The 13055-nt window shown below is 44.9% G+C and overlaps 1 protein-coding gene across 21 annotated transcripts in view; it reads right to left on the reverse strand.

Moving 5' to 3' along the window:
- The window catches only part of LOC112560267 (C-Jun-amino-terminal kinase-interacting protein 4-like), a 62220-nt gene that overhangs the window by 11145 nt on the left and 38020 nt on the right, over positions 1-13055 (reverse strand). For 18 of the 21 annotated variants that reach the window (XM_025231982.1, XM_025231980.1, XM_025231998.1 and 15 more), the window contains 2 exons: positions 7887-7928; positions 2114-2143 (listed from right to left, as the gene is read on the reverse strand). The exons of 1 other annotated variant lie outside the window; for it this stretch is intronic. In XM_025231982.1, the coding sequence (XP_025087767.1) occupies positions 2114-2143; positions 7887-7928 (72 nt within the window). The remainder of the gene's footprint in view (positions 1-2113; positions 2144-7886; positions 7929-13055) is intronic. 2 more of the 21 variants (XM_025231987.1, XM_025231984.1) reach the window with 2 other exon arrangements.

Raw genomic sequence — 13055 nt, forward strand, 5'->3', positions numbered from 1 at the left:
CAAGACATACTAACAGTCAAGGAGACACACGCAATCAAGGAGACACAAGCGCCCAGGACTCGGGTCCAGCCTTCGCCTGCAAGTTGTAGTGGCGGTGGACTGGTGGGTGGGTTCGGTCGGGAATGCAGAAAAGGGCGCCGGCAGATGTCGTGCAAATATTCATGCCGCAAAGGGTTGGACTGCGCGGGGCTGTGCACGAAAAGACAGACTGTCCGCGTTTTATTAACCAAAAATGTCGAAAGATGGCCTTCCTCTTGTGCAATGAAAATAGCAGGCCAGAGACATCAATCTCCAACGAGGAGCCTTCCTCTAAATTAGAGAGAAAAGAAAATGCGCACCGACTTCCAAAACATACACGCACGTACACACGTGCACGCACGCACACAAAAGCGACCAAAACCAGGAAGAAAACTGTGAACTATAAATAATCGAGGGCCCTTTGTGGCAGGTATATAAATACAGCCCATGTTGAGTAGCACTTCAAGGCCATGAATAATTCACCCTGACGTCTCTAGTCGCTGGCTGTTATAAACCAGTGGCCACACAGTTGCGGCGATCCATCTCGCGATGCAAGGGAAGGAGAAGGTGGTCTCACGCACTAGTCATACAAATCAATTGCCTTCAGCATAAAGCGCCTATCCAAGCATGCATGTCTGGAAGCCTTTTAATCCAGCCTCCTGTAGTTTGTTGCCGTTCTCGCCTCCTTTTTCTGTCATAAAAAGAAAGCAAGTTCAATGACTTACGACTCTAATCTAACACCGAAAGGCTTTGTTCGTGTACAGGCATCCTCTCAATATCCCCCACCCCGTCTCCCCATCAGCTTTGCAATGACTGTGAGCTCAGAGGTGCGTCGATAGCGAGGCCGAAGCTGTCGCTTGCCGTCACCACCACCCCATCCCACCCAGCCACCCAGCCTCACCCCTCTCTGTCAAGTCCTGCACAAGAGGAGGCAATGTTAGCAGGCCGTAATGCTGCCCACGTTGCCATCCTGTGCACGCATACATTTCTGCCAGGCCTGCCAAACTAGCCGCCCGCAGCCCATCTCCCAACAAGCTCTGGCATCATATTATCCAGTCAGCACTGTCTGTTCTTCGTCTGACAGAACATACGACCAGTTCTTTGAGGCAAGTATTCAGACGAAGTGCCATGCGTCATATATGTAATAACTTTACAGCAAAAGAAAAAAATTGGGTTAGTGGATATAGATACAAGTGAAAGCAGCTATAAGCAGAAGCGATGGTAAAGCGCGTGGGTCGGGGTGGGTGAGGGAACCGTTTTGGCTGTTTTTCAAAATAAAAGACGTGCACAATATCTACAATACTGGATGCAAGGGACCTGCAGCAGGCGGGTACTGATCAGGAGCAGGGCATAGCTGGACAGTGTCGGAAGAACTACACACGAACAGGGCGGATGGCGGGGGTTGGTGTAAAGCATGAGCACTGCCACCAGATACAGCCCAGCGTAGGAGGCTGCGCAAAACGAGAAAAGGTCCTCACTGGACACCCGACAACAATGCATGCCATCCCGCGGTGGGGAGGGGGAGGGAGAGGAGGAGGAACACAAATTGTTCGTTCTTACCCACTCATACAACAGACCTTTGTTCTTTACAGCCTTCGTTCAAACAGTGCAGCCATCTCGTATTTAAAGTTAAACATAGAGATTTCCTCTCGCCCTTCTTCTTCAACCACTCTCCTCTATTCAGCGACGCCGCTACGTTTCTCTCATTTGTTCATTTTCGTTATCAAACAAATACTTTCAGCCTCCCACTAGTGTTTCCCAGCCCCACCCCTACCAACAGCAACTGCTGCACTGATTCTGGTATCCACGGCAGGCGCTCCGAGATCTCTCTCTCTCACACACACAAACAGAGAGCTAGAAATATTACTCAAAAAGTTATTGTGGGGATGAAAGATTATACTTATAAATTTTTTATACTTATACATCGAATAACGTAAACTACGGAGGGTTTACGCGACTAAGGATATATCACAGCAAAGCAGCCAGTCATGTATACAGATGACATATGCAGAGAAAAGAGAGGGTGTCCGAGCCGAGATTACATGGGTTCTTTTGATAAACAAAAAAGCGCACATTAAACACAAGCATAGAATACCTTCATGCGGACCTCGCTGCTTGATTTTCGCTACAAAATAAACAAAAAGCCAAAACAAGAATTATAGCAAGCTGGAAAACTTAAAAAAAATTACCAAATGACACATGAAAAGGATGCAATAACGATAATATAATATAAAGAGGCAGAAGCGACATTAAAACCGAACTACTATTATAAATGTGGGACAAAAAAAAAAAAAAGCAGGGCAGAATGGGAGACAATCATTAATTAACACGTGCAGTAAATCCGCACAAATACACATGCATCACGATGACAGCATGACATCGTTTCCAAGGACACGGTAAAACTAATTAACAAACATGCGGTACAACAACATAGCGAAGACAGGTGCATGCAAAAATAACAAGAACTCGTTAGCATAAATTCCAGACACAGCATGCATCTCACAAGGGATTTCAAAACCACGCAGTGACAAAACAAGACGACGCCGCTGGCTTCTGTTGTAGTCCTCGTGCATATTTCCAAAATGGCTGACGTCTTCTTTCCCGATGAGCCCGAGGTTATTTTGGGAGATGACTCGGGGCTCGGCTCTCGTCCTCAAGTCGGATTTCGTGACACCTTTCCCCAGCAGGCTCATAAAGAATATTTGCAGCACTTACTAGGTCTGATATAAAGGCATCTTTCCCTAGCAGTCTCATAAACAATATCCGTTGCGCTCGCTAGGCCTGATTTAAAGACATCGTTGAGCAGTCCAGTGAACTGATTCTACAATATAATCAATTTAGATGACTGGTGGGCGTTAACCCTGCAATCAGCGCCTAGCCGCGTCTTGTGTGCCGGGTCTGGCCTGTCAACCTTACATAGCACAAGGATGAAAAATCGTCGACCTTTTTCAAGTTCATGAAACTCCCCACACTACCCTGCTCCTGCTTTTCACTTTTTTGGACGGCATCGCGCGTGAGGAGAGCACAAGCGTTAAACTCTACCCGATAACAGTCGAGCTAATTCGGGGCATAGCTTTTGACATATATCTCTTCATTCTGCTGATGGTCTCTTTTTTTTTTCCTTTCTTTTCTTTCGTTTTAGGGCTTCGCTGTCTTGTGAAATACAGCGGGAGGGAAGAATAGCCTGTATAACAAAGCCACTGAAAGACTTTTTTTATAAATCGGATACACATCAGCAAACACATGACTACATTGCGCTGATATTGTGATATGACCGTTTGTGAAAATGTACCATTCCGATTATCGTTACTTTAAGGACTGTTTTACGCAGAGGATAAGGTGTCAGCTTGTCTATATTTGGAGACATTTAGACCTTTTTATCAGAGGGAGACTAACGCAGACTAAAGCCAGCCCCCCCCCCCCCCCCCAAAGTGTTGTCTGGACTCTGCCGAGCCAGGAGCTGAAGATATATCAGTGAGTTAGTCCAGCTCCTGTACATGGGAGTCCGATCCGGAGAGAACTTCAACTGCGCTCCCGCGGCCCCACAGTCTCCCTGGCGCTCGCGCATGCGCAAACAGGTCTGCACTCGTCCGGAACTTGCTGACTTGGCCGTTCAACCACTTCTTTAGGCTGCAGAGTGAGTATGCGTGCCCAGTTCAGCACGCTTCCTTCGTCAATACACTAATACAGCCTGCGCTTGTCATAGGGACGATCAAAGTCATGAAATTCAATATGTAACAGGCATTTCCATTTTTCTGTTGGTTTCCTATCGCGACGAAGCGCGCAATCGTTGGGCTGAGGATCTAAACCACTTCCTGCCGATAGAATCGACCGTTAAAGGTGTTGCAGAAATCAATGTCTGGCGGAAGAGAAACTTTACAACTACAACAATATGTACACGTCTGTAAAGAGCGAAGCACAAAGCGCCACGGCAGGCAGCGACCGTCCATTTTATTCTCCAATGCCGTTACATTTAAGTCTCTTCTGCTCCACAAAAAAAGCATGTCCTGATAAAACTTATCCATTACTTGTAATAGTTTTACAAGACATGTTACAAGTCAATGCTGCATTAAATAACACCAGGGCTTCTGCTTACCCAAAAAATTGCGTACAGTGCGCATTAAACGTTCGGAGGACCCCTTCAAATTTGGGCGAAGAACAGATACAAAACTGGTAACTGTAGTGTCCGACATCGTAGCCTAATCTATTGTCGTCTGCTACAAGGTGAGAGTTACTTCCCTTGCACTGAGTTTTATTCCCTTACCGGGAAGAGTTCCATTAACCTATTTCCAAGATGTTGACAGCATGGTTAAAATCATCGTCTCAGAAACGGAAAGAAAAGGAGCACCCCAAGTATAGTGAGCATAAGCTCATCACAGATGCTTGCACAGACATCACGGCACAGAAATCTCGCCGTTTCTGACTAGACATTACAGTGCTTTGTGTGCCTGAAAGGCAGTAGAACAAAGTATGTTGATTTGTTGATGTTTTTCCCATTGTAGAGTTAGCCTGGGACCCCTTAGAAATCTGAAGAAGGGGTCCCCGGGACCCCAAAGAATTTAGCCTTAGCAGAAGCCCTGAACATCTTTTCTATCCTTATCTTTAATGTTTTTCTCTCTTACATATAAATAAAACAGTTTTATATTTACTTTTACACCTATGTACATTTATTCAAGTTTTATATGAGGAAATTATATGAGTGAACTGCTTGGTGTATATGTAAATTTCTCCATACCTCTCAAGGGCGAATGAATAAAATGTCTAATGGTAGCAGAGATCGAGAATGAGAGAACTGTACTAAGTGAGGCGTTTGGCTGCCGATTCCCTCCGCAGTGATAAACAGACACACGCGCACGTGTATAGCAGTGAAGACGAATTTACCCATGGCCCCTGCACGCGCTGCCACCAGACGACCGAGTAACGGCCCGCGACGGATGTGACGTAACTACTGAGCGTCACGAGCCGAGGCAATGCCAGAAGACAGGGTTAAGACGGTGTTTACCTCACAGCGTCACGCGACTCTCGACAAGCCAGTGGTCCTTACAACCCTTGTAGTAGCCGGAGTTATCGACATTTCGCATGTCTTGGCTTTCTCAGCTGACAAGTGTAATCATTTTTTTTGATTGCACACACACAGAGAGAACACAATCAAGGAACATTTGGGGGGGGGGGGACATGTACGCACGCACACACAGAGTAAAAACCCACAAAAAAATGAAAACCACACAGCGATAATCCTCTTATTAAAGCAATTAGCAAATATTCCACGGAAAAAAATTACCAGCTCTATTCATAACAGTCTTTAAGATTAGAAAAAAATGAGTTTTACAAATACAAGTAATCAAACACTGGCTGATTAAAATAGCTTCTGCTGCCACCCCACACTCTCCCCTTCTGTGCCTTTCCTTTGACAGGAAACGTCTGGTGTTGGGAGGGAAAAACTGAGTAATGGGGGAAACAGAAGCAAAAGACACTTGCTCACCTGCTGCACTGCTCATAGAGTACTTGTTCTCATACCAACCAGACACACCTAGCAGCCACACCAGCAAAAGACTACGAACATGAAAGACTCGCGAGCCATACACACAAAAGACATACACTGTGAATACATGGCACAAAAAAATAACAACAATAATAAAACGACCCGTTTTGGGACAACAGTGTTAAGACTACAATATGTGAGCACAAAGAATAATAAAGCGTGTGGCAAACTGCTACCCTGACATGTATACTAGATCAGAAAACAGAGAGATGTTATATGTAACAGTTATATAACACGTGTCTGTATAACATACTGATTATATATATATCAAACAACGCGCTTGCCCTACTCTAATTCCCACCTGTACGAGCTGGCAGATTTCTGTTTGTAAATATGCAAGTACTATGAAAATGCCAGTACGAGAGGACCTGTTCAGTGATAATTAGGTCTTCGAGACCATGATTTTGTCTAAATATCGAAGCTCAGCCTTCAAAAAGGTCGGGAAACACCTGGAGCAGGCAAAAGCATCGTGTACCTGTTACAGGTGGATAAAATTATCACACAATAATAATAACAACAACAATAATAAAAAGCAAACAGAAAGCAACAGCGCAAATTATAACCAAACACGTAAATCGCAATGAACCAATTCCTCTTTTTTTTTTTTTTCCTTGTGAACGGTGGACGACACGGGCACTTCGACAATCAATCAACACTTCAGTTCTGCAGCTTCAAGTAGGCGCTTTATTCAGGAAGTTACCTGCGACTTAAGTGTAATAAACTTTGGGGCTGTTAAAGAAGGGCTTCCTGGCTTAAAAAGCCTTTTCATTTTCTGCCTATTATAGAGTAATGAATGGATACGTGCTTGGCCAGCACCACTACACACATCCTGTGAGAAGACTAGCGCTACACACACCAAGCCACGCGTGAAAGCTCTATGGCGACCCAACGGACCCACAGTGATGTTGCCCCGCCACCAAAGCTACGCCAGCAAAGCAAAGGATATGGCTACATAGCTGAATGGACCGATAAAATAGCAGCAGTTTAGATGACTACTAGCCTAGATGGTTAATGTAGCAACTGACAACATATTATCAATTTAGCAGACTGCTAACCTTGATGACTGATGTAGCAACTCAAAAAATATTATTTTAGCAAAATCCTAAGGCTTTAGCCATCCGACCAGAGGCACATCGTGCATCTCTGCCTCCCACACATTCCGAGACTTCTGTTCTTATGACCGCTTTGCTTGTGGAAAGCGTTCAGCGTCTCCAGTAATACTGCCATTGCTACTTCTTGCTGCTACTGCTATATAAATAGCACACTGTTTGGCACCATTAGAGGTCTTTAAAGGTTTATGGATAGTTGGTTGGTCGGTCGACACCAGTTAGAAGAGCAGAAGAGATGTCAAAACTTATTTAATAATAGGCAAGACTATGACAGACCTGTAACCGATATTAAAAGATTACCATATATGGACAGCATGGCTCTGGCATCGTGCACCTCTTTATGACATCTGCTTGTCGGGAAGTCAGGGCAGGGGCACTGGGTGTGAAATAGAAACGAAAAGCTATCTGCGCACAACTTTCTGATGAAGACATCATCACGTGATGCTCCTCAGAAGTTTTCATCAACTCTCTCAAAGGCCTTTAAGATTTTATCTCATCCCACCCCCATTCCCATCACCATGTTACAAAAATGGCGGCAGTGCTTCATCTTTTGCGTAATTGTCTGCCCACAGCTACAATGTAATCTCTCAACATGCCTGAACCTTGTTGAAGGATTATTAACTCTACATGAAAAAATTTGATCAGATTTTTCTTCAAATATCCATGAATCCACGAGGGAGACTAATTCCGGGAACAGAAAAAGAAGTTTTCCATTTAAGACTGCTTCACTGTCATTTTGACGAAAGACTTCCTGCAGCTCACACAGAAGATGGTGGTACGCTGGCAAAAAAGGCAAGGAAACAATGATGAAGATTTCATTTCCGGAAGGTTTTGTTCATTATCCATTACATTTGGCCGCATGACATGGCCTCCTTTGCCCGTAATGCGTATTCTGCTGCGGGGTTTTACCCTGCAAGCTTGTGCCTCGAAGTTAATTAATTGCATCTACTGCGCTGCAAGTTTTTCAACCGGTTTTTTTTTTTTTCTCTTTTTCTTCTACTAAAGATCGGGAGGTGGTGGGTGTGTAAATCAAAGGCACGAGTGGTTCTTCTATATTAAGCAAAATGAAGTTCAGAACGGACAAACTCCTTCGTCAATGTGACAGCAAAGCAGACTGTAGAGGAGAAAGCAAAGGTTATTTTGCATAAAGCGCACAAAACTCATGTTAAGAACACAAACACAGAACAAAGCCAACACTGTATTGCTTTGCCACCAACCAAGCTTAGAGACGGTTTTCCCTCCTGTGGACGCTTCATCCACTGCAATGCATAAACAAACACAATAAAAATAAATGGTACTTCAATTATGCAATTTTACATGGCACTGTACCAAACGCACAACGCAAGGAAAGCGCCAGCAACTGCCAATACACACGTCATATCAACGGGACAAAAACAGTCACGCCACGGGTACGTATGAAGCTCGGCAATAATGGATATACCTCACGCACACACACAAACCCTACAAGACAAACCTGAAGTAACAATGATGAAGAATTGAAATTTAAGACAAGGGACAGACCTGGATGAACGACAGCCAGAGGGGAAAAGAATTTTGACAAAACAGAAAATTACTTCCGAAATGATTCTGGAATTGAACTCAACAATGTCAACACCGTTGTATGTCACATCCCCCTTGTATTTTCCTTCTCTCTTTAAAACCTGCTTCTTCCTTTTATTTTCGGTTCAGATATTCCACTTTCTGTCCCTCTTTACCTAGTGCTCTAAGGAGTCCTAAAAAGCACTTAAGCCAAACGGAAGCAACGGAATTTCACAGCGTGCAATTTGAAACAATGACAAAACGTAAAAGCTGCTAATGGTCGCGAAAAAAAAACCGGCATCCTGCGACAGTCTCTCTCCTCTTCCTCCCTCCCTCCTTCCTAAGTTGAGGGCACCCTCTGCCCTCGTTTCGTGCAATCGATAGTCCCAAATGTCATTTTCTGCAAACTTGACGCTTTTTGAGAGGGGAATCCGATTTTACGGTCACCACTTAAGATTCCATCAAAGGCAACGGAAAGGTCAAACGACATCTGTAATCTGAACGCCTGAAATATCTGCAGCGATCAAACATCTGCATTCAACAAGCTCTTGAATCGATTCCCGGTCGATCTATGCTGCTCATCAACTCTGCCAAGTGCCAAGGAAGCATGCACGAGGCAAAATTGTTCTCTCTCTCTACAAGTAGGCAATCACAGTTTACAGACGTCACACAAGCAATCAGACAATTTGGACTAACGGACTACAGCAAGCAACCAACTAATGCTAAAAGGGGTGTGTGTGTACTGTGCAGTGCCCAGGCAGAAACATTTCATATTATCCTTCAACCCCCGTTTTCCACACAGATATCATTCAACCGCGTTCCTTTGCATTCCAAAAAATAATTATTCATATTTCCCGAGGCAACAATAAAAGACGGCAAAAATGTTGTATCCTGCCCACTGCCATCGTTCTTCCTGCCTGTTCTGGTATACATATAAATTACGAAAAACCGCGAAGACATGAAAGTGGAAGATAAGTGTAGTCTGGATCAGCTTCGCTCCGACTGGCAACACACCGGCCAACACTGTCACGTGACAGGCTCTAGGTGAGAAGGCCGGGATCCTGGGGCCGTACTTTTGAAGTGGTCTCTCGCTTCATAACTACAGCACCGCCCTTACCCCACCACTCTACCAGAAATTCTGAATACAACAAAAAGACATGCGTGATCATTTTAACATCTTGACAGCAAACATCACGACAAGAAAGGTTTCAAGTAGGAGACTAAAATACAAGGAGAAAATATAGGTCGAGCATCTCGGTAAACAGTTAACAAAAAGTGATGGAATGTACAAATCAATCAAAACAAGCTGGAAACAGAATTTTTAAAAAGGAGAGGCGATAACGGAAGGCGCGGAGTTGGAGGGGAGGGGAGCAAGATGAATCAGCCGATGTGAAAGATCAAAAGCTTTATCAGAAGATGCATCATTATAAAGATTTTAAAACGATGTAAAAATTAAAATTTTTTACTATAATGTCAGCCAGTAAAAATGACTGCATCAGTCGGCACTAGGAGTACGAGCAGAGCCAGAGAAATATTTGCAGCAAACCTGATGGTGGAGGGCGGGACAAAAGAAGCTGCTTAACTGTGAACCCTCATCGACACGAAGAACCAGCAGGACAAGGAGAGGGAGCCCTTTAACAGCGTCTAGATTATGTTCTCTTCCTCACAGACAAAACAAACAAGCAATAAATAACTACAAAGCAGAAGCAGCTTCCTCTGCCTGGACTCAGTATCTCCCTCCCCTCTCACCCATAGTTTCCCAAACTCCTCCAACAGAGATGTCCCCAGAGCCACTCCGCTGTCAGCAATCCGGCCCCACACCATGAGAGGCTGTAGTAGCAGGACCGCTCTGCGCCGCGGACGATTATGACAATGACGTTAAACGGTAAAGACGTCGACAGTGATCTCCCATCTTGGGGCAGACAAGTCGCGCTACCATCATCTAGCAATTGCTCTCCACCCCCACCTCTCTCCTCCCCGCCTCCCTCAATGCCTGCACTTTCCGAGTGACATCAGTCTACTGGCTGACCCCCAAGACCTCGGCGCTACACACAGGACTGGTGGCGGACGATCAAGTTTACTGCCAAGTGCTTTTATGGCTTTGCCCAATCAAATGCAAAACATGTTTCAATCAAGCTGTTGTAGTGGTAGAAGCATGGCTCACGATTCCAAGCTGTGAGTTCGAATCTCATGTTTTGTATACATACTGTTTTCTTCCCAAAGAATTTGAACAGTTTCATTTATTACTAACTGCTCAAAAAACAACGGCAATTGTTTCGTGCCAATAAACACACAGAAAACAACATTGAATCAAAGCATTTCTTTATTAAATGAAACATTATCAGCCAACTTCAAACAAATCATTTTAAAAACAAGAATTTGAACTTGGACTGACATAATCCATATTTTCAATATTCAGAAAAGTGGTTTCAGAGAAAAAGAAAGTCAATATCGTGCGTGTCCACCATTGGTCTGAATGCAGGCAAGGTACCGCTGCCATCAAATTTCCGTTGACTGTTCGACACAACAAATTCACTAAAACAATTTTGAGGGATCTGCTTGCTGTTGATACAAAAGCGATTAATAAAAACTGTATGTTTGAGGTCCTGCTGTGACCCACAGCTGTTTGCGAAACCCTTTAGAAACTCAAATCCACCCCTTCATCCAATCAACACAGAAACCACAAACAGCCGGACGTGCGTTAGCGCAGCCAAGTAAAGCATATGGTGGTCTTGACACGCACAACACTCACCATCACACGATTAACTGCAGGGTACTGTCTTCCCAATTAGACGGCAACAAGTCTTCCAGTAGCGTGCAGTGTCTCGGGGACGCCATTACTTAGGGCAAGGAGTCATCTAGGTAATGTTTTCGTCGTTTATAGTTTTAGGGAGGTCTCAACTAAAAAAAAAAGCTCCACAAAGAGACAACCCCACTGTTGCCATTCTGTGGAATTCGCTCTGTGTGGACCAGTTAGTGCTCTTTGCAAAGCAGCAAACATGAACGCACCCCAGTTTCTATCACCGGCGGAGAAGCCTCAAGTTCTCACGCAATTCCACGTCAAAGTCTCGCGTTCCCGGACTCTGCCCTCTTCATCCGAGAGTGAAGCCAGTCGAGAAGGGAAGGCGTGCCCAGATCAGAAGTCTTAAATTTCCTGTGGCATGGTGATCGCGGGGTGAGACAAACCTCTGACACTCGACTTGCCTCCCTGCTCTGGTCGCCAGACATTTCACCGCGACCGGCCGTCAGGTCGAAAATAACAACTTTTGACTGGAATTAAATCTGTAGGAGATGAACTAGATTGCTCGCCTTCGATCCGTGCCTGGCACCACCTCGTGTGAAACTGCACGGCCTCCGATAATAGTACCAGCGTGTGTGTACAAGGAAACCTCACGCGCAACGCGTGCAGCGTGATTTTTATCATGGGGATGACAGTTTTGCATCTCCCACGCCATTTTTGGACCAGGCATGCGTTTCAAAAGAAAATATGAACGTGCCTATTAAGCTGTCGCAAATGAGCGAGGCTTTTAAGACTGCACTTTATAACCGACCCGGAATGTTTGCATTCCCCTTTATTTGAAGACTGCGGCACACGTAAACAGAGGCCCGCCATTAAAGACAGACTGCGTTCATGGTATTGAGATCTGTATCAACAGACACGGTGTGAGGTGACATCCTTCTAGCAGGTCAATGAGTTCGGTGGTCTCGCTGTCTTTAGAAGAACCCCCCGGGGACACTAATCTTATCCTGTGTTTCTGAGAGAGAGAGGCAGGGGGCGGAGAAAGTGTGGGCGGGAGGTAGAGATAAAAATGCCAGAGCTCTTCCCTCCACTGGTCTAGCTGCCATTTGCAGTAATTGCGTGCAACAGTCCTCAGACAAAAATGGACGAAGGGTGTGTGTGAGAAAACGGGCAAACCGGAAACAGCACCGGCAGCGTTCCGGAAGCGGACAACGCGAAGTTCAGTAGGAGGTTAAAATCAATAACCACCAAACCCCATCCAAGACGAAGGACGTGGAGACGAAAATGAAGCGAGAAATTCCCGAAAAAAAGTCTGGAAGTAAATGTTCACCAACTCACCGCACCTTCAGCCTACTTTCGATGCCTGTAAGGCTAGTCACGTGCACCACATTAGGAGCCCAGAATGTGCAGAAATGGACGGAAGACGGTACCGTGTCGTTACCATGTAACAGTTCCAGGACTGGCAAACTATTTGCTTGCAAGTTATAACCACTGTCCAAAGTCACTTCTACATACTGAAGGTCAAATTAAGACACTATGTGTTGTTGTTGTTGTTGTTGTTGTTGTTGTTTTTTTTTTAACGTTTAGAATAGCTTGATAAATTTCGTAACAACGGATTTTGAAAGATTTTCTACCACTTTATAAGTTCAAACCCGTGAAGACACGAGTATCCAAGGCAACGCCTAAGTAACATATGGCCCCGCTCCCCAATGGCTGTTGCCTTGGCGATATAAATGTATCCAAGGTCAATCATGATCTCATTTCCTTCTCCTAATACCTCAAGATGAGCTCAGAGAGAATTAAAAGGGGACGGGAATCACATCTTGGCAAATTGCACCGCTTAACTTACATAATTACTAGCAGTTAAGCTCACTGTTCATCACAATAGCCATTCAGCTAGCGGTCAGAGGCAAATCAAGCTTTACCAGGCCTCAGCGTGCCTTTCGCTCGATCCCAAGTCTGTCTGTACGCCATCGCGTTCCACTTCATCAACGCCGCCTGGACACGCTCTTCACGCTGGCAGTTCTCACACGGCAAAGGCGATCAAGCGACCACACTCAGCAGAACTTCAACAGACTGCTTAAACGATGTCGCAGATGATACATAT

This window comes from Pomacea canaliculata, linkage group LG3 (assembly GCF_003073045.1).
Source record: "Pomacea canaliculata isolate SZHN2017 linkage group LG3, ASM307304v1, whole genome shotgun sequence".
Taxonomy (NCBI): Eukaryota; Metazoa; Mollusca; class Gastropoda; order Architaenioglossa; family Ampullariidae; genus Pomacea; species Pomacea canaliculata.